The 24,895-nt window shown below is 47.0% G+C and overlaps 1 protein-coding gene across 1 annotated transcript in view; it reads right to left on the bottom strand.

The window, feature by feature from the left end:
- ADGRA3 (adhesion G protein-coupled receptor A3) overlaps positions 1–22,744 on the bottom strand; it is a 121,142-nt gene extending 98,398 nt beyond the window's left edge. The window contains exon 1 of the mRNA XM_072809105.1: positions 22,474–22,744. Within this exon, the coding sequence (XP_072665206.1) occupies positions 22,474–22,712 (239 nt within the window). The 5' untranslated portion in view covers positions 22,713–22,744. The remainder of the gene's footprint in view (positions 1–22,473) is intronic.
- Positions 22,745–24,895: the final 2,151 nt, after the last annotated feature.

Genomic DNA, 24,895 nt, shown 5'->3' with positions numbered 1-24,895 from the left:
AAGACTTACAAAACTATATGCCAGGCAAACTAATTTAAAAACAAAAACAAACAGACAAAAACCACGTACACCCAGGAATATTTTTTTTTAAACACTCTTTTTTTTTTTTTTTTTTAAGATTCTATTTATTTATTCATGAGAGACACAGAGAAAGAGAGGCAGAGACACAGGCAGAGGGAGAAGCAGGCTCCATGCAGGGAGCCCTACGTGGGACTAGATCCCGGGTCTCCAGAATCACGCCCTGGGCTGAAGGCGGCTCTAAACCGCTGAGCTGTCTGGGCCGCCCTACACCCAGGAATATTCTAATAAAATGTTTGAATTGGAATGATAAAGAAAAAAAACCCTCTAAGTTTCCAAATAGACATGAAAACTTGCAAGTGTTTTTATCATTTGGTTTTAATATCTTTTCCACAGACTTGGCAAATTAGGGAAGAAGTTCAGTAAACTCGTCTGCCTTCCTGAAGCTGTATGCAATAGTACTTCCAACTTTAATCTCTGTGACGTGAATAATTATTAAAATGAGACGGCAAGTCAAAAACATCAACTGCTAGCATACTATTGCAGGGTCACAATATAATTTATCATCAAACAGACACTTGAGAATAACACAAGGTGCCATTAATAATTACACTAAGACAACAGGTGTCAACCTGGGCATATGGTCATGCTTAACTATTCAAATGGTTCATTAAATAACCTTTCAAGTTTCCATGCATTTTTAATCAAAGACCTGACATTTTTTTAAGGCCTGTTCTTTCTTATAATTATCTCAGAGTCTTTATTCAGTGGTTTCATAAACAAAAAGGAAAGAATATTTTTCTGCTCTGGCATTAAACAGTAAGTCTACGTGTATTTAAATAGCATTTGGTTAAGAAAAACTAATGGTTTTTTACGCCATACTAGATATATGTCCGAAATCCCTAAAAATGAAAAACTCTTTAATAAAGAATGCTTCATCTTATCTTATGAACACACCAGCTCCATGAGAAAGGGGAGCCCATTTTTCAAGGTTTCTATACATCATAAAGAACACTGGACACTTAATACTTATGATACAATAAAAGCAAGTTATTTGGCATTTTAATCAACTAGAGAATGCTCTCCAGGGACCATACTGACGTCTTTCCAGAATTTTGAATCTTTGATTCTTAAGCTAAAAGTCATGATGGACCTACTATGTATTAATTGAGAGCATATTTGAGCACCCACTGTGTGCTAGGAATGACACCAAGGACACAGAGATAGATTCATGCGTCGTATTAGCCCTTGAGGTCTGAAGTGTCAGATGCATGATGGATCCAAACGAAAGAGAGGTGTTTTTTTTTTTTTCTTTTTTAAAGCTTATTTGAGAGAGCACACACACGCACAGGCCGGAGCTGGGGAGGGGGGAGAAGGAGGAAATCTCAAGCAGACTCCCCGCTGACCATGGAGCGCGGTGCGGGGCTCAATCTCATGACCCATGAGATCACGGCCTGCGACACCAGGAGTCAGATGCTGCACCCACTGAGCCATGCAGGTGCCCGACACAGAGTTTAAATGTTGCTGAAATGCAGAATGGTTAAGGGAAAGGTTTCTGAGCTTTGTTTAAAAAAAAAAAAAAAAAAAAAGGCAAGTAGAAATTCAAAGAGCGGGCAAGAAGGGGGAACTGCTTTTAAACAAAGATAAAGGCCCCCCAATGGCCTGTTTCTGCTGCTGCATAACCTGCAGCGCAACCTGAGTGCTCGCGTGAGCACCTGCGGTGCGGCACGCACTTGCTCAGGCCATTCGGGCGGAGCGGGGCCCTGCTCGGGCCGCAGGCTTCAGGGACACCTGTCTGCTAGGCCGCATCTTAGCAGCCTGAGGGTTGGAAAGTGGCATCTCAAACTTTTATTTTTTTATTTTTTTTTATTGGAGTTCGATTGGCAAATATATAAGCATAACACCCAGTGTTCATCTCGTCCAGTGCCCCCCTCAGTGCCCGTCACCCAGTCATCCCCGTCACCCCGCCCACCTCCCCTTCCACTACCCCTTGTTTGCTTCCCAGAGTTAGGAGTCTCTCATGTTCTGTCTCCCTTTCTTATATTTCCCATTTTCTCTCCTTTCCCCTTTATTCCCTTTCACTATTATTTATATTCCCCAAATGAATGAGACCATATAATGTTTGTCCTCCGATTGACTTACTTCACTCAGATAATACCTTCCAGTTCCATCCATGTCGAAGCAAATGGTGGGTATTTGTTGTTTCTGATGGCTGAGCAATATATTCCATTGTATACACAGACCACAGCTTCTCTATCCATCATCTGTGGATGGACACCGAGGCTCCTCCCACAGTCTAGCTATTGTGGACATTGCTGCTGTGAACATCGGGGTGCAGGTGTCCTGCTATTTCACTGCATCTGTATCTTTGGGGTAAATCCCCAGCAGGGCAATTGTTGGGTCGTAGGGTGGAAATTTTAATTTGCATTTTAAATTGCAGCTGTGAATCTGGGTTGCCTCGCTGGGAGTGTCCTCGGACCACCGCAACACGCTGGCTACGAGTCTGGGCTCTAGAGTCAGGCTGTCTGCGCCCAAATCCTGGTTCCGTGGCTCACTGGCTGGTGACCTCAGGGACATGAGTAGGCTTCTCTGCCCCATGTCCTCAGACACAAAAGGCAGATCGCGATTAGAATGATCTCATTAGGGAAGTGTATGAATTAACCAGTACAACTCTTCAAGCACAAGGCAGAATGTGGCACGTTCAGCAGACATTACCTACCATTACTGGCCCATATTTCTGATAAATCATGTTTTGTTTTTGTTTTTGTTTTTTTTTGTTTTGTTTTTTTTTACTAATTTGTAGGAGCTCTTAATATATGGGAACCACCACTGTCTTACCACCCAATCTCCCCAAATCCTTAGGCTGCCGGTCCAAATGCTAAGAGCCACTCCACTAGAAGATATTTGGCAAGCACATTTTAGAAATACTCTGAGGAGTGGAATCAATATTTTTGACAAGGATAGAGCTTACCACTAAGCATAGAATCTAAATAATTCTCCTGGTAAGAAATCTCTCAAGACCTTTTGTAAATTTAGGTGGCTAAGCCACTCTTTTAAAGTAGCTGTTGAAACTTCCAAACAGTCGAGAACACTGATGCACAAAAAGCCATATGATCCCAAGACTATAAAACCAAAGAAACGGCTAATATAGTCATTAACAGGCTTCCAGGGCGAACGGCAAACAATGGCACGTGTGCCATCATCACCTCCCTGTCCTGTGCCCAAGGCAGGTCATGAGTCAGTCCTAGCTCTTTCTTGATAAGCTCACACAACACTACTGCAACGCTACTCCCAACTCTCTGGGGCAGACGTTCCAGAAATCTACTTGCCACCCTGGTTCTAGGGCAGAAGTCTCTCATAGGCAACTGAGAACCCCCAAAGGTGCTTTTATCATTCACTGGTGGAGGGATCGTGACCAGGGACTGACCAGCCTCCTAGGGAGCAGTTAGGGAAGGGCGAGCAGGGAAATGTGTGAAATAGCATGAGGCAGCACCCTGGCATCGAAAGATCTGTCGTAAATATGTGGTCATACCAGCAAAGCCCTAAACGGGGGTGGGAGGGGGCAACGCCAGCAGGAAAAATAATTGTGTGACACACCGTCTGCAAGATCTCCATTAAGTCTGGAGATAAAAGGAAAAAGTATGGGTCTGTGCATATAAAGTTACGAAGGGCATCTTCCCTATACTAAAGAGAAAAAAAATATATATGTGTCCAAATGGTATGGGCACCCTATAAATTCCTCTGAGACTCAGAAATTCACACAAGCTGGCCAACTCATTGAGCTGGGGGGTTAAAAAATCTGTATTTCTGTAGCAAAGAATAGGGTTATACAAAGAGACGATAGAGTTCAGATGCTATAAAAGCCTACCAAGATCTGAAAGATGGGACCTCAAGAGATAAAATAGAAATCCAATTAACAGAAAGGGAGCACAAGGTCCCAGTGCTGGGAGTAGCCCTAGGGACTGAGGACAGGTCTCAGCCTGTAAGTGAGGGGCAATTAGCCTGAAAGTGGTGGAAAAAAGGCACACAAACTCAGGAATCTCACAGGCCAGGCGCTAAGGACTGAACAGACCCAACGCCACAGCCCCGCCACCCAGAAAACTGCCCCTGCACTTGCCAGTACGGTGCAGAGGATCAATTCTAATAAAACAATTTCAGCTTCAGGAAATGTGTGTGTAATGTCTGTGCATTTTTAAATATGCCTCTGTGATCCTACTGGGTTTGGTTTGCTTCGGTGGGATGTATAAAAATCCTAGAACTTTAGAGATTCAAGAGTCCCTTAAAGATCATCTCCTGCAAAACCCCCATTTTACTCTCCAGGAAGGGGAGGGCCTGGAAAATTATGATTGATCTAAGGGTCACAATTCTTCTTGGTAACGAAGCTAACTCGAGGCCCCCATATCCATTCAGTCTCATTGTTATTTCCTCCTTCCTGCTGGTCTCTATCAAATCATAAAAATGCCAGTTCCCTGCTTATCCAGCACAACTGTGACATGGAGGTGTGAACCTTCCCTAAAAAAGGAAACCTGCCCAAAAGGCAACTGCTTCCCTATGCTGTTATTATTTCTTTCATCTTAACAGGACAGTTAAGCTTGAGATAGGGTCAATTATTATTCCAGGGTAAAATTTCCAACCTCGAGAACCCAGACAAGAAAAAGACTGATCATTTCATCATCAGTAATGCTACGCTGCAGGCCTCAGCGTGACCGCCCAGGCACTCCCAAACCACTCGATGATAGTAAAATGGGATGTTAAAATCCTTTCCTTCAACAGCTCCTTGGGCATAAGGCGCACCAGGTGAGGATTCTCATTACCCTGTTATCCCATCAGCCAGCTGCCTCTAAAGAAATGGCTCAAAGCGAACAGGTCCCATAACTTTCTGTCCCACAAAGACGTCACCCCACCCCCACCGCCAAAGTGAGCACTTAAATTGTCAGTTACGTCCTTTACGGACATAATGCTGAGAATTACAGGCCTAGAGGTCACAGTCCTGGGGCAGAGGCCTGCAAAACATGTAACTTGAGAGGGCCAATTTGCCTGTCCGTGCTTCAGTTGGCCCACCTGCCAGATGGGGACAATACCATGTTCATCAAGCGGTTTCAATGACCGAGATGCAGCATGAGAGGCATTTGGCAGAGTTCCTGGCACATGAGAAATATCCGAATGTTGGCTGCTGTTACGACTTTTCAATCAGGTAAAGGTTCTTATATATAAAGTCAGTTCCGAAAGCCAAAGAGCCGTATAGACAGCTTGAGGTCCTCCAGTCGTTGTATTTCCACGTAATTACCAAACCCGTTTAGGGAGAAAGTTAAACTACCGAGAGAAACAGTTTGTAACCATGGAACTCGATCATGAATCCTGTAAATCCTATCAAAACTGGAAACGGCAGGTCTATCAAACTGTGTCCATCAAAGGCTGAGCAGGGTTTCCCCATGCTCTTGAAAGAGAACAAGAGGTTGCCCAGAATCTTTGCGTTGATTTTATTATCCCACAACATCCCAACGGAAAGACATCCCTAAAAAATAACCCAACCTATACTAAAACAAACTAAAAACAGGCAGCCCAGGTGGCTCAGCGGTTTAGTGCCTGCATTCGGCCCAGGGCGTGATCCTAGAGTCCCAGGATTGAGATCCACCTCGGGCTCCCTGCATGGAGCCTGCTTCTCTCTCTCTCTGTGTCTCTCCCTCTCTCTCCCTCTCTCTCTCTGTGTCTCTCATGAATAAATAAAATTTTTAAAAAATAAAAAATAAAACTAAAAATAAAAACAATCAGGGTCAGAATAAAACATGCATTGTTTCATAGACCAGCAGAACAAACAAATATAAAGGAGCAAGAGACAACCTGCTTGAGCAATATGATGCTCACCTTCCAGAAATATCTTCCAGGCACAAGGGGAGCCTCCTATTCACTGGCTGCAGGTCCCTACACTTTGCATTCGACAGCTGCACTGTCGTGCAGCTTAACGTGCTGAGGCCACACAGAGTGCCTCCATAACCCCCCTCACCTTTGCTCACTTAACGTGCTGAGGCCACACAGAGTGCCTCCATAACCCCCCTCACCTTTGCTCACACAGGGTCAACAGGACACCCGCAATTTAAGAGGTTTTATAATCACTCAAGTGGGGGGCGCCTGGGTGGCTAAGTGTCTGCCTTTGGCTCAGGTCATCATCCCAGGGCTCTGAGATCGAGTCTCGAGTCGGGCGTCCTGCTCAGCAGAGAGCATGCTTCTTCCTCTGCCTCTGCATCTCTCTTGAGTAAATAAATAAAATCTTAAAAAAATAATAATAATGATCACTCAAATGGGAAAAGACAGTAACACCAATGCAAGTAATAGTACCTTATTAGGTTCTAATAGTACCTTAGAACATTACAAAGCTGAAACAAGGGAAAGTCTGACAAAGGTTTTACACTCATGATCCCAATCTGTGGTTGGCAACTTCTAAGCTGAGCTAATGGACAAGTTTTTCAACTTTACCCCTGAGACAGAGCTCTTTTTTTTTCTTTTTTTTAGCAAGGAGCCCTGAAAAATCCAGTCGCAGAACAGCTCTCTCGGGTTCTTTAAACAGGCAGTAATCTCAAGTGGACAGGATGGGTCATGGGTTCGGCCTGGACACACCCCCTCCCAGGGCCCCGGGAAGCGTTAGTTGGGGCGACGGCTCTCCGGGCCACATCCCCGCAGCCAAGCACGCAGCCAAGCCAGCCATCCCCCCACCCGAGCTTCTGGGCCCGAGCCCCGAACAGCCAAGATTCAATCGTTGGGTGGTGGCCATCAGACAGAAGGACCGGGGGACGAGCCACGGAGCAGACTGCAGGCGGGGCACCCTAGGGGAGCCGGGCAGCAACGGGCTGCAACTGAAATAAAAAGTAGAAGACAACGGATTCAAGCCATTTTTCAAGAAGCTTTATCATGAAGGAAGAGTGACCCCTCCAACACGGTGCGACTCGGGGGTATTTTGGGGAGAAGAGAAAAAGGCATGGCTGTGTAAGCCCAGGAGAAACATCACAAACCAGGGAGGAAACTCAAAAACACAAGAAAAACCAGTGCTGGTGTCTCAAGAGGTAGGAGGGGATGGGATCAAGGAAAGGCCGGAGGGAGGCAGCTAGCCAACTCTAACGTGGCTAAGACACTTCTCATTCTCAAATGAAGAGGGGGAGGTGACGCCCTGACCTTGGAGCTTGGGTACTCTGCTTTGCTGAACCCCAAACTTACCCATGATAAATTCACCCCTCGTTAAGCATGATGCCAGGATTCTTCCCCCAGTCCTACTGGGGAGAAAAAAATGGTGGGGAAAATGAGACTTCTTTATACAAAGATTTACTGAGTGCTTATGTGCTAGACACTGGAAATAGAGAGATAAATATCACCATCCAGAGTTCACAATCTGGTGAGAGAGTGAGGACTATAAATAGCTCCAACCAGCAGGATGGCTGCCCTGCTGTGATCAAACAAGAGGCGGGACCCAGTCGCAAGGAATGAAGAGTGGGCCTAGCATGCGCAAGGTGGGCTGCAAGTCCCATGGTATTGTCACGACTTGAGGATTCTAGTCGAGTCTTGGCCATTAAGGGAGAGTTTATGCTTGGTCTTGCTTAAAACACAAACAAAAGGCAGGTTAAAAAAAGATTAATCTAATAGAAAGCACATTTGTCTTAAACATGGTCCTGGAGATGAATACAGCACTCCTCAATTTCTCTTTGCCTCTTCCTGAGAAAAGAGCTGAGGAACATTGCACAATAAAACAAAGGATGCTTTTAAGTCTTATCTTGATGGGAAATGAATCAATTTAATTAGACTTAGATTCAAGCAGACTTGAAGAAAGAAAAGTGTAACGGTTGCATTAAAGAATCTGTATTACACTTACACCTCTAAGGCCGCTCTAAGCTTCCTTCGATTCAATTGAAGGAGGGTTTAGACCAAAGTGTCATCCCCAACACAATCTACAACCTGCTTTCTGCCCAGCCCCCACTCTGAGGCCATCACAGAAGTGCCTGTGAAATATGTGTCACTATTCCAGGTGCTACAGTTGCAAGAAGGAGCAAAACAGTTTCTGCCCTCCATGGAACAGGCATCTCAGATGAGGCCAGGTCACATATTTGGAACTATATATCCTAATTCAGAAATATCTTCACAAAGGGAATGAATATAATTCACAACCACATACTGTGCGTTACTCCCTATAGATGCAGGAGGGGGAAGCGGAGGCTAGGGGGGCTCTGATAACCCCAGGGATCCCCTAAGGCTCCCCAGCCTCAGGAGGGGGCATGCTTATGCCTCTCCTGTGGAGACATCTTGGCCTGCAAATACCATTCTCAAATAGGGAGGAAACGGGGTTTTTTCATGGAGAGCTTGCAATTTTGCCAAAAGATTTCCTTTATGCTCAGGGCACTGTCATCTAAAAAGTTCAAACAAAAATTCTAAAAAGATTCTTAGGGTCTGGATAATTTAGTTTTCTTTGTGTAGAATAAATAATTCTGCAGACCTGCCCCCCTTGGAATTACGAACTACTAAAAAAAAAAAAAAAATTCAAATATGCACAATTCAAACATTATGTAATTTCAACTTAAGGCAAAATAAGGAGGGGGTGCAAAAGATGTATTTTTTTTTTATTTTATTTAAACTAAGAACCAGGAATGTCCACCATCTGAATTGATAAACAGCTAAAAGCAACTAGAAAGGCCCGCTATATGAGCTGATTCATGCTCACCACCTAGAATAGAGAAAATCTATCCTGGTCTGCCCAACACACCTGTCACTTATCAAGGTAGGAATATGACAAGTTTGCCCACACTCTGGCATCCTTCGTCAGAGCCAGAGCATCAAGAAAATAATTTTTAAAATGTTACCAATTAGTGGTCTCTAAAAATCTCAATATCAAGTGGGGAGAAAAAAGTACTAGAAAGCAATAATGTACAGAAAAGGTGGTCAAAAAAAAAAAAAAAAGAAAAGGTGGTCAAATACAAACCACCCTTTTGTAAACATGCCAAATTATATTAAACTTCACTAAAAATCACAACGCAAATTAAAATAAGCTCTTTCTATTTTTTTTAACTAGTAAAGACCACCCCCCTTCAAAAAAAAAAAAAAAAAATTCCCAGAGCACATGTATACTTGGAAAATTGGGCCCTCTCATACTTTCCTCCATCCTTTTAGATCAATAATGCATATGATCAAGAAATAATTATTAAAAAAAATATTTATTTTATTTATTCACTTTAAAAGAAGAGAATGCAGGGGAAGAGGAGACAGAGAATCCCAAGCAGACTCATTGCTGAGCACAGAGTCCGTCCCAGGGCTCGATCCCCTGGCACCAGGAGATCATGACCTGAGCCAAAATCAAGAGTCAGACACTCAACTGACTGACTGCCAGGAAATCTCTAATTTAAATCCAAAATAATGGAGGCACCTGAGTGGCTCAGCGGTGGAGCGTCTGCCTTTGGCTCAGGGTATGAGATCCCAGAGTCCTGGGATCGAGTCCCACATCGGGCTCCCCACAGGGAGCCTGCTTCTCCCTCTGTCTGTGCCTCTCTGTGTCTCTCATGAATAAATAAAATCTTCAAAAAATAAAAATAAATCCACAACAATGGATTTAAGGTACACTAAGCGATCTGCCGCCTGCTCCACCGCAGTACCAGGCCCTCAAATACTAGTTTGGACAAATGCTTGCTGCGGTTAAGCCCTTTCAGTTCACTCAGTGCCACAATATAACGCTAAAACCTTACTGTCCTTAACCCCAAGACCGGATATTAAATTCACCTTTCAGCACATCACTCTCCCTGCCACCTTATAAATGTTCATCTTTCTTGTCTCCTATAAATACGGCCCCCTAAAGCTCTCAGCTATCTGTCCCAAAAACATCTCTTGATTTTCATCCATCTTTGCTCCACTTAAAACAGTCCCTCCCTCCCATGTGAGGCAGCTGCCCTCAATTTGTTTCTCTGTTCATTCTTCTACTTTTGCTACAGTGGAGAACAGCTGGTCAAGGTGGTTAACCCTCAGGTCGCTAGGCTACTAGACAACAGGTTCTCAACTCAAGTGACATCTGAATCACCTGCAGAGCTCTGAAAAACACCAGTGTCCAGGCCTCATTCTGAAACAATTAAATCAGAGCATAGGTCTTTGGCCCAGGCATCTGAACTTTTCATGCTCCCTGGTGATTCCACGCAAGGTTGAAAACCTCAACAACAAATTCACCATCCAGGTTATACAGGAAGGTGGAGACAGCTGCTCCCATCGGCCCCCAGGGATGGGATGCAGGGCCTGGGGCATCATTCACACAAACATGACCATTGCCTTTACAGGTCACGGCATGGAAGTTCTCGGAAAGAACTGCCATAAATAATGGAAGTGATTATGTACTATAAGAGATCTGGGACGCACTAGGTTGGGTAAAGGTTTTGTACCTGGCAAGTGGACATGAAGGGAAAGCAGTGATGGTCACTAAACAAAAAAGTCTACCAGCTCCTTTAGCAAGGTTTTCCTAAGCCAGTCTTACAAATTTCCCTTTAGAAATACCTGTAAGAATTTCTACAGATCCACCAGTTACCCCTGTGCTATCTCTAGCTCTCTTAGCAGAGTGTAGCAACAGAGTGAGATGCCAGTTGAATCATAACAAAAAGAGCCAGATGGTCATGTCTAACCTGGGAAAAGTAGGATAGCTACTGTCAGATTAAGGGCAAGACATGGAGTTCCAGAAAGGAATGCAAGCATACAAGACTGGGATAAAACTGATCTAATGGCTAAAGAAAAAGTCATGCCCAGAAATAAAAAGTCACATAAGCCCACCTAAGTCTATAACAAGCATAGCAGACAATGAATAACTCTGTTGAATGAGTGCAAAACCAAGCAATTTTTAAAGTAATAGGAATTACCAAAAATTCCACCAGAGCTCCTCAACCCCCTACAGAATCAATGGGTCAATGGCGAAATCAAAGAGGAAATCAAAAAACTACTGGGGACAAATGAAAATGGAAACATAATGGTCTAAAAACTTTGGGACACAGTGACAGTGGTTCTAATAGAGAAGTTTATAAGACACAGGCCCACTTCAAGAAAAAAGAAAAATCTCAGATAAATCCAAACCCACACCTGAAGGAACTAGAGAAAACAAAAACAACCAAAAAAAAAAAAAAAAAAAAAAAGCCCAAAGTTAGAAAGTTAGAAGAAAGGAAATAATGAAGGTAAAAGTAGAAATAAATGAAAGAATTTGAAAAAGGCAGTAGAAAAGATCAATGAAACCTACAGCCTAGTTCTCTGAGAAGATAAAATTGATAAACCTTTAGTAAGACTCATGAAGAAAAAAGAGGACTCAAATAAAATCAGAGAGAACTAACATCACAGAAATAAAAAGGACCGTAAGAAACTAAGACAAAAAAATCATATGCCAACAAATCGGACAACCTAGGAGAAATGGATAAACTCCTAGAAACATACAACCTTCCTTCCAAGACTGAATCAGGAAGAAACAGAAAACCTAAAGAGTACTAGTAACAGTAGTCAATATGTAATCAAAAAACTCCCAACAAATAAAAGTCCAGGACCAGACAGTTAAACAGATATAGTCCACTGAAAATTTAAAAGTTAATACCTATCCTTCACAAACTATTCCTAAAATTGGAAGAGGAAGAAAAAAAAAAAAAGAAGAGGAAGGAAGGCTTCCAAATTCATTCCACAAGTCCAGCATTATCCTGGTACCAAAACCAAATAAAGACATCACAAAAGAGAAAAAAAAAGGGGGGGGGGGAGAAGGAAGAGGAGGAAGAGAAAAAGAAAAGTACAGGCCAAATCCTAGATGAACACATGTACAAAAATCCTCAAATTCAAAATTAGCAGACTGGATTGAACAATTCATTAAAAGGTACATTTACTGCAATCAAGTGGGATAAATTCTAGGAATGTAAGGATGGTTCAACATCCACAAGCTCAATCAACATGATATACCACATGAACAACATGATACACCACTTTTTTTTTTTTTTTTTTGGTTTGTTTTTGTTTTCTCTAGTTCCTTCAGGTGTGGGTTTGGATTTATCTGAGATTTTTCTTGTTTCTTGTTTCTTGAGGTTTCTTGAGGGCCTCTGTCTTGTAAACTTCTCTGTTAGAACCACTTTCACTGTGTCCCAAAGTTTTTAGAACCACTTTCACAGTGTCCCAAAGCTTTTTCTTTTTTTTTTTATACTAAAAGAATAAAGATTTTTATTAAGCATTGTAAGTTGCATTCAATAGCCTCCAGAACAGCATGCCACGACCCACCTACAATCAGTCAGACCCAACAGCAGTTCATTCTTGCACAATCCATGAGTTAGGGCAGAACTCCCTTCAACTTACAGTAATCCTACTCAGGTCTCACGGGCAGGGACTGGGGAATTACATCTCCTTTCTGATCTCTAATGTATGATGAAGAGCATCAGGAGAATTACATGAAAACGAATAAGAAGTGATTCTGATTTCAAAGTACATTGTTTGGAAACAGCAACAAAAACATCAAAATGATAAAAGTGTACCTGCTTCTACGAAATTCTTGATGGGAAAGTTCTCAAGAACTCTCATATTATCATCCCATACATGCAGAAAAAGCATTTGCAAAGTACAATAACCATTCATGATGAAAACTATTAAGAAAGTGGGTTTAGAGGGAACACACCTCAGTACAATGGAGGCCATATATGACAAACCCACAGCCAACATCATACTCAATGATGAACTGAAAGCTTTTCCTCTAAAATCAGGAACAAGGTGCGCCTGGTGGTTCAGCCAGTTAAGCGTCCAACTCTTGGTTTCAGCTTGGGTCATGATCTCAGGGTCGTGAGATGGAGTCCCACATCAGGCTCTGTGCTCAAGAGGAAGTCTGCTTGAGCTGCTCTCTTTCTCCTTCTTCCTCTGCCCCTCCCCCACTTGTGCACACATGCACACATGCACACTAAAATAAATTTTTTGAAAAACTACATACTACACTTACCAAGATGCATAGTGATTTACAGAATTGTTGAATCACTATATTGTACACCTGAAACTAATATAATACTGTACATTAATTATATTGGAATTAAATTTTTAAAAAACTATACTACAAAACTTTGGCAATCAGAACAGTATAATACTGACATAAAAATACACATAAATCAATGAAACAGAATAGAAAGCCCAGAAATAAACCCATTCTTATAAGATCAATTAATCCACAAAAAAAGGTGGCAGAAATATACAATGGGGAAAAGACAGTCTTTTCAAAAAAATGGTATTAGGAAAACTGGGTGGAGAGCTACATGCAAAAGAATGAAACTGAACTGCTTTCTTACACCACACACAAAGATAAATTCAAAATGGAAGAAAAATCTAAATATAAGACCTGAAACCATAAAACTCCTAAGACAAAGCATGGACAGTAATGTCTTGGACAATGGTCTTAGTAACATTTTTCTGGATATGTCTCCTCAGACAAGGGAAATAAAGGCAAAAATAAACTACTGGGACTAAATCAAACTAAAAAGTGTTTTGTACAGCAAAGGAAACCATCTACAAAGTGAAAAAGCACCCTACTGAATGGGAGAAACATTTGCAAATTGTATATCCAATAATGGGTTAATATCCAAAATATATAAAGAACTCATAAAACACTCAAAAAAAAACTAATAATCCAATTAAAAGTGAGCAGAGCATCTGGGTAGGCATTTTTCCAAAGAAAACATACGGGGGGTGGGTGTGTGTGTGTGTGTGTGCCAGGTGGCTCAGCGGTTTAGCGCCGCCTTCAGCCCAGGGCGTGATTCTGGGGACCCAGGATCAAGTCCCATGTCGGGCTCCCTACATGGAGCCTGCGCCTCCCTCTGCCTGTGTCTCTGCCTCTCTCTGTTTCTCTCATGAATAAATAAGTAAAATCTATAAAAAAAAAAAAAAGAAAGAAAGAAAGAAAGAAAGAAAGAAAGAAAGAAAGAAAGAAAGAAAAACATACAGAGAGCCAACACATGAAAAGATGCTCAACATGACTAATCATCAAGGAATGCAATCAGCAACACAATATGATGTCACCTACACCTGTTAGAATGGCTAGTTATCAAAAGACAAGATATAATAAGTGTCGGCAAGGATGCTGAGAAAAGAGAACCCTTGTGCACAGCTGGTAGGAATGTAAAATGGTGCAGGCACTATGGAAACAGTCAGGAGGCAGCTCAAAATGTTAAAAATAGAAATACTATATGATCCAGTAACTCCATTGCTGGGTATTTACCAAAAGAAAACAAAAACACAAAATCAAAAAGATATATGCACCCCTATGCTTACTGTAGCATTATTTACAATAGTCACAACACGGAAGCAACTTTTAAATTTTTAAAAATTTTAAATTTTAAATTTTAAAATTTAAAAATTTGTCCATCAACAAACGGATAAAGATGTGGTATATATACACAAAAAAGTATTACTCAACCATAAGAAAGAATAAAATTTTGCCATTTACAGCAACATGGATGGACCTAGAGTATCATGCTGAGTGAAGTCAAAGAAAGACAAATACAATATGATTTCATCCTACATGGAATTTAAAAGAAATAAATGAACAAAAAAACAGAAACAGACTCAAATACAGAGAACAAAGTGGGGGTTGCCAGAGGAGGGATGGGCAAAATAGGTGTAAGGGATTAAAAGGCACAAACTTCCAGTTATAAAATATTACATGGAATGAAAAGTACAGCATAGGGAATATAGTCAACAATATCGTAATGAATTTGGTGACCGATTATCACTATACTTAGTGCACTGAGCACTGCACAGTGTATCAAACTGTCTAATCACTATGTTGGGTACCTGAAACTAATATTGCATGTAAACTATACATTATTTTTTTAAAAAATACACTACTTCAGTAAGTATCAAATACTTTAGGAAAAATACTTTTCCATTTTATATCTCTTCAAAACAAGATCATCTTGAAAGACTGTATGTTTTTCCTTTTCTTTCCTGGTTTTAACCTCAACGAGTTTTTTTTTTTAACTTTCTCTTTTATTAAGGATTTATAAGCTTACAGTTCATCGGGGAACACAGTTTCTTCCTATATATAATTTATATAGTTTCCTTTATATTTTTAAACCAATGAAATGAATAATGAAACCCAAATATTAACTGCCATAAGAGAATGCGATAAATTTATTAAAGCTGGATACTAGAAACATTAAAAGAAAAAGAAATGCCACTAGAGAACAGTAAATACCTGCAGTAGATTCTGGTCTTTGGTCAGACCCTGCCGTATGTGGGAAAACACAGATTTAAGCCTGGGCTTAACAGCTTACAAAAAGGAAAAAAAAGGAAAAAGAGGACCAGAGTGTTGGGGGTGGGAGAGAGGAGGAAATTGTTCTGAATAATCTTAGACCAATCCCTTAAACTTTCATTTTGTTCCCTTTAGACCCTGTCCAGGAGGGATCTGAGGGCAGGACATGCTTCCCTGGGTGACGAGCCCATGGGCTCGACATGGTAGTAAAGGCTGCCAAGACACACACGCGCCTTCCGGGAGATGCCCCCCACATCTCTGTTCCCCCCACGCTGACATTCCCTTACCAGCATGAAAAATTTCCGAAAAGTTTAGTCGTGAAGAAAAAAGAAAAAAAGAAAACCACAGCTTGGGAAACGATGCTTACTTTCTTTAAAACTCTCTCCTCAGACTAAAATTGTCTGCATTTGAACATAAATGTAAGCCAAACCACACATAAAGCATTAAAATTACATTAAATTTTAAAATAAATTTAGTCAGCAACAATTAAAACCTCATTGACCAAGTATGCATCTATCGCTTCCCTATCTTTGTAAAACCTGACTTAATAAGCTACTAAAATTTAACGGACTCTGTATCCTAATTTTTGTGTGTTTATGGAAAAAAAAAATGTTGACACAACAACAAACGAGTTGTGTTCTCTGGACTTAAGATTCCTGCACAGGAATACAGCCAATATAGAAAACAATGGCTTTCACACATGCAGCTAAATAGGAAAAAAAAAAAAAAAAAAATAACTGATTACACTAAAACTTTGCACTGTCATTTTCTAACTTATTTTAAAGAGCTTTTACTTCTGGTTGTATTTTTTTTGGGGGGGGAGGGGGAGGGTGGCGTGGGGGTTGCCTGTTTTTTAAAACCATCTTTACAGGCTCCTGGGAAAAGCAGCTGAACTGGAGCAAGGATCTCCAAAGGCTCCTGTGTTCTTTTGTTCCTGGCATTTTAATTTCTGGTTTATTGCCAAACCCACCAACTCCACTCATACACTCCTGATGCTGGAGCACTCCAAGCAGGCAAGAAGCAACAAGATTCAGAGGCTGGGTCACGTAAAACCTTCTCATCATTTTGGAAAAAACTTAAGATTTGCATTCATGGACCAAATGCCTAAGTCTGCCCCAAATCCTGCAATCTTTGAGCAACCTGCCTCCACACTGGTGTGTGTGTAGTCACCACACACATAAGATCACTTACATCAAACTAACTGTAAAGGGCACCTGGTGGCTTAGTAGGTTCAGCGGCCAACTCTTGATTTTGGCTCAGGTCAGGATCTTGGGGTCCTGGATGGAGCCCAGGGTCGAGCTCCGCCCTCAGCAACAGTTGCTTGAGACTCTCTCGCTCCTTCTCTCTTTGCCCCTCTCCCCCGACTTAGTGAGCTCTCTCTCTAAATAAACCTTTTTTTTTTTTTTTAGTGTAACTGTAAACAGATACAATAAACCCTTCTTGCATTGGGGACCCTACAGCCATGAAATGCTGACCTAAATAAAGAATTGTCCTCATTTGCCATAATAGAGTAAAAATCTGCATTCACATCCCTCCCCCATCCCTCCACTTGTCCTCTTGTCCCACCATCCGGTAGGTATCAACTTTGTGGGTATGATTCTTGTCAATCACGTAGAGCAGCTACGTTCCCAGCCATACTCCAGGCACTGGACTACGCCAGGTTTCGCGGTCCTTCAAGGGTATCAGCACACGCTTTAGAGGAGAGCAGTACCAAGTGTCACACAAAGTGACCTGGGAGCACAGACAGTAGACACCACCCGGGTTCAGAGAAGGGATGGATCAGAAGTCAGAGGGCGAGAGAAAAGCTCGAAGCAGTTGAGCTGGATTGTGAAGAACCCAGAATTTACCAGGATAGGGACTCCAGGCAAGAGTAAGGGACCCACCCAGATGTACAGGGCACCCGGCCCAAACCTGCTGGGGGGATGGCGCGAGGGAACCCGGCCCAGACTCTATTGGGGTGATGGTGCGATTACGTTGCATTAGGCAGAGACTTTGTCCATAGGACCGATCCTCAGATGAAAAAAATCTGGTCTTATTTTTATCCCTGAACACTCTTAGCACTGAGCATAGTGCCTACAGTATGCACAGCACCCCAAGGTATGCACAGCACCCCAGGGTATGCAGTGCCTCACAGAATGCACAGCGCCCCAGTTGCACAGCACCTACAGTGTGTGCAGTGCCCCACCATAAGCACAGTGCCTACAGTATGCTCAGTGCCCCAGTGTGCAGTGCCCCACAGTATGCACAGCACCCCACCGTATGCACAGCACCTCTACAATATGCGCAGCACCCCTACAATATGCACAGCACCCCTACAGTATGCACAGCACCCCACAGTATTCACAGCGCTCCTACAGTATGTACAGCGCCTCTACAATATGTACAGCACCCCAGTGTGCACAGCACTCCTACAATATGCACAGTGCCCCTACAGTATGCACAGTGGCCCACAGTATGCATAGTGCTCCTACAGTATGCACAGTGCCCCACAGTATGCACAGAGCCCCTACACTATGCAGTGCCCCACAGTATGCACAGCGTCCCTACACTATGCACAGTGCCTATAGTATGCACAGCACCCCTACACTATGCACAGTGCCCCTACAGTATGCATAGCGCCCCACAGTATGCACAGCGCTCCTACAGTATACACAGTGCCCCACAGTATTCAGAGCCCCTACACTATGCACAATGCCCCACAGTATGCACAGTGCCTACAGTATGCATAGTGCTCCACAGTGTGCACAGTGCTCCAGTGTGCACAGCGCCCCTACAGTATGCACAGCGCCCCACAGTATGCACAGTGCCCCACAGTATGCACAGCAGTCCTACAGTATACACAGAGCCCCTACACTATGCACAGCGCCCCACAGTGTGCACAGCGCCCCACAGTATGCACAGTGCCCCACAGTGCCTGCACAACCTGCACCTGCGCTTGCTCCCCCCACCGCCCCCTATTCCCTGTTCCCCCCATCTCCGGCCTCCGCATCTCCCAAGCGGGGCGCCCACTCCTCCCCGGGCGCTGCACACGCCGTGGCTCCGAGGACCCGTCCTCCCGCGTGTCCCCGCGGCGCCAGCTCCCGAGCTGACCCCCACCACACCTGGTCATGAAAGCCGGGTCGGGGTCCCCGGCTCAGGGCACCGGGCCGCACCGCTACCGCAGCCCCAGATGCTTGCGCTCGGCCCGGCCTTCCTGTCCCTCGGGTGTGCTCACGGCCGAACCTCTCCAGGAAACACGCAGCTCCCACCGACCTCAACTCTGCAGGCTTCCTAAAGCATTTAAACAGGCGGCAGCACAGGATTTAGGGCTTAATTACAGACATTCTGCAGTTGTTCCCTAAATGCTGCCTTTGTGCAAAACCTTCCTTCCAACTAGGTTTAGGTTTCTAAACAATCCGAGCATTCCCTTTTGTCTACCTGACACTGAGCCGGGTGCATGCACTGGCTGAGGACCCATGATCAGGTCTCCGGTGGGAAAAAAAAAAAAGGAATATCGCTTTTTAAAAAGTAAAAAACCAAAACCCACACTTTACTTTGTGTGGAACAGTCTGAGAAAAACCTGGACTTTGCCCCTAAAGTATTGGACATATCAAAAATTTCTTTAAAAAAAAATCCTTTACCTAGAATCACTATGCAGCATCATGGGGGGTGGGAGGAACCCTCACACACTTCTGAAAAGCAAGGCTAAGTTTGTAAAACTTTGTATCACTGAAGTCCTCACAATTTTTAACACTTAAAATATCGAGCTGTACTTCAAAACACAAGACTAATTTATATTTCGAACAAAAACACTGAAAAGTTAAATTTTCATTCAATCTGGGTATAAAAAAAGGGGGGGGGCAGGAATTAAAGAATTTAATTCTTTAATACCAAAGACTACATGATATAGGAAACCAGTGTGGTCAAGCTGAGGATTTCTCCCGGACCTCTCCACAAACACAGCTAAATAAGAAAGTAAGTGTTTGTTCCCTACAGTAGCTGAAGGGTCCGAGCTCTTGGCTATGCTGACGTCCAGTTCATCCACTAGGTAAAAATGACCTTATTTTCCATTATTTAAAAAAAAAAAAAAAAAAGGAAAAAGAAAAATTCTGTCCCGTTCACTTTCTTTGCAGCAGCCACATCACAGCTCAGCTGAACACGGCCACACCCAAGGGATTAAAATTAAAACCAGAGAGACTTCCTGTCCTTGACCTGGCCCTTACAGGCTCCTCTCTGACCACTCCAGGCAGTGGACACTTGCCCTTGACATCTTAGCAATGTCAACTGCACAGCCCAGCACAGCCAGCACCACTGCCCTCTGGAAGCCTGTGGGCACACCTGGGGGTAGGAGGGATGGGGAGGCGGGTCTCCCCACCCCACCCCGCCATCCCCTAAATCGTACACAGTTCCCCATCCCATCCTCCTCAAATTGGCTCAGGATCCTCAGATCCTGGATCCTGACAACTATGTCCCAAGGGGCCCTGGCTTGCCCACCTCAGTTTCTTTTGCTACATGTCCACCCCAATATTAGAGCATTTACCATATTGTTCTGAATTCATGAATATTTCTCTCCCAATACTTGTAATTCCTGAAGAAAGACCAAGTTTTTATTTATATTCTACAGTGAGTTGAAGAGTATGCCCCCAAGAGAGGCCCAAAGTTCTCACCCCTGGTGCCTCTGAAAGTGACCTCACTTGGAAATAGGGTCTCTGCAGATGTAATTAAGTTAAACGTCCTTAGATGAGATCATCCTGGGCTTAGGGTTGACCCTAAAGTCAGTGACCGGTGTCCTTGTTAGAGGAAGGACAATATTTGAAACACAGACTCACGGGGAAGAAGCCACCTTAAGACAGAGGCAGAGCCTGGCACTGGGATGCCACAGTCCAAGTCACGTCAGAAGCTGAAAGACCCTTTGGAGAAAGCGCGGCTCTGATGACCCCGTGACTTCCAGGGCTGCCTCCAGGGCTGTGAGAAAAGAAATTTCTTGTTTTATGCCACCAAATGTGTGGTAATTTGCCACACTCCCAGGAAACTAAGACCTGCCTGCTACCTAGGAAACGCTACACACACACACACACACACACACACACACACACACACGGAACTAAGAAAGAGGAAGGCCAGGGGGAAAGATGAGAAAGCATCTGAACTGCACACAGGACAGCAGGGCCATGGACCTGCCGCTCAATCTCTTTGGGAACTTGGGTCACTTAAGCGGGCACGACTCTGATTTATTCCCTAGTGAAATGAGGGGGCTGGTCCAGAAGACCCTGTACCAGGTCTGAATTATCCTGACCCAACTGAATCCAGAACATCAGCTGATCCTTAAATCGCCGATAGGTCCTTCCCATTCATTAAATTCTATTAATTTCATTTTCCTCTAGAGAGGTTTCAGGTGGCAAGAAATATTGGATTAACGTGACTTTCCAAAGGCACCTATATTTTAATCAGTTCGTGAAAAGTTCACTGACAAATAGTCTGATAATACGCTCAAGAGGGATTTTCTATGCCACCACCTAAAAATCTGCAAAGCAAAACCAATTCACAGATAGCTGATTGAATACAGCTGAAACTGTTGACATTCGGGGGGGAAAAAAAAAAAAAACTCGACCTAAACTTGAATCAGCTGGAGCGCCGCTGAACCCAAATGCATGATGACTAATTTCCGCAAAGTTATAAAGGGATCCCTCCAACACAGGGCTCTTCTCTTTTTGACTCGAGACTGTAATTAAAGGTCCCATACCCCAAATTTCCACTTCAAAGAATCCGGCTACGAAATAAATAAATACAGCTGCTGCCACTACCAAATGGTCAAGCGTCAGTAGAGGAGTCAAACAAAAACTATCTGACCCCTTTTCATTTCTCCAAAGACAGAAACACAGTTTTCCTGTGTTCAGAACCTTCCTTAATTCAAAAAAAAAAAAAAAAAAAAAAAAAGGGAAAGAGGAGAACGAGGGTGTAATGAGATTTATCCTCCCCTTCCCATACATCCTGCTTAACTGGGGTCACATTAAAAACCACGTTTTAAGCTTCTCCGAGGTCACCCTGCTCCCCTTGCCTTCATGTTTTTACAGCCTTGATTCTTCTTTAGGAAACTTTCCAGCCAGAAGAAGGCAGAGGGGCCGAGGGCTCCTATCTCAGTTCGACTCAAGACGCATCGGAAACAAACTTCACCAAACCGATTCATCGTCCGAAGAGGACCCCAAGCGCCCGGCTGGCGACACGGGACCGTGAATCCGGGCACGAATGGGAGTTACGAGCCCAAAAACGTCTCCTTCTAGGTGGGAAACTCAACCACGCGGCCCCGCGAGCTGCAAGGCTTATCCACAAGCCCCGTTTTCAATCCCAAAGTTCTCGGGCTTTCAAACAGGAGCGCACAAACGCACGAAACCCGGGCGGGAGGGTGCCCGGCTCACCTGTCTTTCTCGCCCTTAGCAGCAACCCCAGGTTAAAAGGTGCTTTCGCGGGGAGCGAAAGGCCGGGAGAGCCCAGGGGCCCGGCAGCTGCGGGCGTGGGCGGTCCGAGCGCCCCGCCACCCGTCGTGCGCACTGCAGGTGGGGGCCCGCAGGTGGGGGGCCCGCAGGTGGGGAGCCGCAGGTGGGGGCCCGCAGGTGGGGGGACCGCAGGTGGGGGGCTCGCAGATGGGGGACCGCAGGTGGGGGGCTCGCAGATGGGGGCCCGCAGGTGAGGGTCCGCAGGTGGGGGGCTCGCAGGTGGAGGCCCGCAGGTGGGGGGCCCGCAGGTGGGGCGCCCGCAAGTGGGGCTCCCGCAGGTGGGGCGCCCGCAGGTGGGGCTCCCGCAGGTGGGGCTCCCGCAGGTGGAGGCCCGCAGGTGGGGGGCCCGCAGGTGGGGGGCCCGCAGGTGGGGCTCCCGCAGGTGGGGGGCCCGCAGGTGGGGGGCCCAGGTGGGGCGCCCGCAGGTGGGGTTCCCGCAGGTGGGCGCCCGCAGGTGGGGGGCCCGCAGGTGGGGGGCCCAGGTGGGGCGCCCACAGGTGGGGTTCCCGCAGGTGGGGCTCCCGCAGGTGGGGGGCCCGCAGGTGGGGGCCCGCAGGTGGGGGCCCGGCGGGGCGGGGCGGGTCCGGCGTCCCTGGCATCCTCACGTGGCCCCGGGGCGGCCGGCCCGCGCGGTCGCCGAGCCCCGCAGCGGAGCCAGCGCACAAAGCGCGGCCCGGGGACCCCGCTCCGAGGGGGCGCCCGGGAGGGCCCGGCGCGAGCGCTACTCACAGGGTGACCGTGCGGTTGGGCAGCGTGTCGGGGGGCAGGACCTGCGCCAGCTCCAGGCTGCTGCACACCACCTTGCCCTCGGCGGCGCCCGCCCTGCCCGCCCCCCGCGGCCGCCCGTCGTGCTTGCAGCCCGGGGGCAGCGCCGCGGCCCCGCCGCCTCCTCCCGGCAGCGCCAGCAGCGCCAGCAGCGCGAGCGGCAGCGGCAGCGGGCGGCCCCGCCGGCGCCCGGGCGGCTCCATGCTGCGGGCCGGGGCCTAGCGGGCCGGGCGGGCGCTCGGGCGGGCGGGGGCGGGGGCGCGGCGCGGGGCCGGCGGCGCCCGGGGCCTCGGGGCGGCCGCAGGACGGGCCCTCCTCGGCGCCAGCATGCTCCTTTGTCCGCCGCGGCCGCGCTCGGCCTGGGGGAGCCGCGGGGTCACGGCCGCTCTCGGGCCCCGCGGGAGCGCCGCCTCCTCGTCCTCCGCCGGCGCCGCCTCCCCCGGCCGCTGCCCGCGGCGGCGCCTCCCGCCTCCCGCCCCCGCCACGCCCCCGCCACGCCCCCGCCACGCCCCCGCCACGCCCCTCGCCCTCGTAGCCACGCCCCTCGCCCTCGTAGCCACGCCCCTCGGCGCCGCCCGCCCCTCCTCCCCGCCGCCACGGGCCCTCGCCACGCCCACACCCTCCTCGCCACGCCCCCAGCCACGCCCACACCCTCCTCGCCACGCCCCCTCGGCGCCGCCACGCCCCTCCTCCCCGCCTCCCGCAGCCCCGCCCACCGCCCCGTCCCCTCCGCCCCCTCGGCCCGCCGCGCCGCTCGCCCGTCCCGGCCCCGGCCCCGGCCCCGGCCCCCGCCCGCGCGGGAGTCGGGAGCGCCCCACGGGAGCCCGGGAGCCGGCGCCGAGCGCGGAAGAAAGTTCTACTGCAAACTCCAGCCACGGTGTCCGCTCTCCCTCGCATCCGTCCGCCGCCCGCGGACAAAGCCGCCCCGTGCGCCCCCCCCCGCCCCGCCCCGCCCCGCCCCGGGGGCCGGACTGAGAAGAGCCGGAGGGAATTTACCGGGAGACGGACGGGACAGGGAGCCGGCCCCCGACGGGCTGTCAGCCTGTGGACTGCCCTCTCCGTCACCCCCCCAGCATCCTCAGGGAATGCATGCCCCTGCCAACCTCATGATAGACGGCCGTGCTTACTCCTGCACACCACCTGCTTTTGAATCACACTTTCACGGGGTGCATCGCAGTCCCCCCCCCCCCCAGCGATTTCACGCCTTCTCTTGGAACACCGTAGTTTCATTTGTCCCACATGCACCCGAGCAAGGCACAGGCCCCCCCTCCTGGAACCTGGACCCTCAGGAGCTGCTCCTGGCCTTCAGCAACTCCAGCTGGGCTCCCTGGGAAGGATGCATGGGGTGGGGGGGGGCGCTGGACCAGCAGCCCTTGGAAAGAAACGTTCCCCTGACATCCGCAGATACCGGAGTTGTGACCAGTTAGAGCAGTGATAATGGCCAGACTGGCCAAGACCCGCAGCTGAATCCGGCTCTCTTCTATGCAGGGCTCCAGCTCCGCACCCCCCCCCTCCCCCCTGTTTGCAAGACCAGGGCTGACAAACCCTACCTTTAAATACAAGAAATACGCCAAGCTAACAAAACCTATTCTGTTGTCTTACCTCGAGAAGCACACCTTAATCACACACACACACACCCCAAAGTCCAAGTGTGTCTACAGATCCCTTGCAGCTCCACCCTGAAACCCAGCGGGCAGGAAAGAGCCAGACCCCAGTGCTCAGCCTTCCCGCTCCCAGCCGAGTTGCTTCCTGGGCCAGCTCTGTTCCTCAGCAGGAGGGGCTTTCTGCCCAAGTATGCAACCTGAGCACCCCCCCAACCACCCTCTATCCAGGCCCTCAGATGGTCACCTTCGGCCTAGCAGTGCACACAGCAGTGGTCTGCTCTTCCCTTGGGAGGACGATTCTGGAAAGAGACCTGCTCAGGACCTGGAAATACCCTGGGGATTTTTTTTTTTTTTTAATTAATGCATTTATCTGAGAGCGAGCTCTCCTGCCCACAGGGCTGGCAAGTACAGGAGGAGCAAAGGGAAACGATCTTGACGGGGACTCTGCTGAAGGAACCAGGGGTCTCTCTCATGACCCCTGAGATCATGACCTGAGCGGAAACCAAGAGTCAGATGCATAACCCACTGAGCCACCCAGGCACCCCAGGAGTCTTTGATCAGTGAATTCCTGGGTCCTGGGTAAATTGGATAAGGGCAAGAAGCAGGAAAGGGACGCAAGCTCTTGGGGAACACAGCCCTTGGCCCTGGAGAATGTTACCTCTTGCAGAGGGGAGCTAAAATGGTGCCCTCTAAAATGCAGAGCGCAGTGCAGAGTCTTTCTTGTGTGGGCCTGAGGCCTTGGCAGAGTTGGTTAAAGGGACCAATTCCCAGGAATCTATGAT

Source organism: Canis lupus, chromosome 2 (assembly GCF_048164855.1).
Source record: "Canis lupus baileyi chromosome 2, mCanLup2.hap1, whole genome shotgun sequence".
NCBI classification, from domain to species: Eukaryota; Metazoa; Chordata; class Mammalia; order Carnivora; family Canidae; genus Canis; species Canis lupus.
Note: the sequence above shows the minus strand (reverse complement) of the source record. Positions and strands in the feature narration are given on the sequence as shown.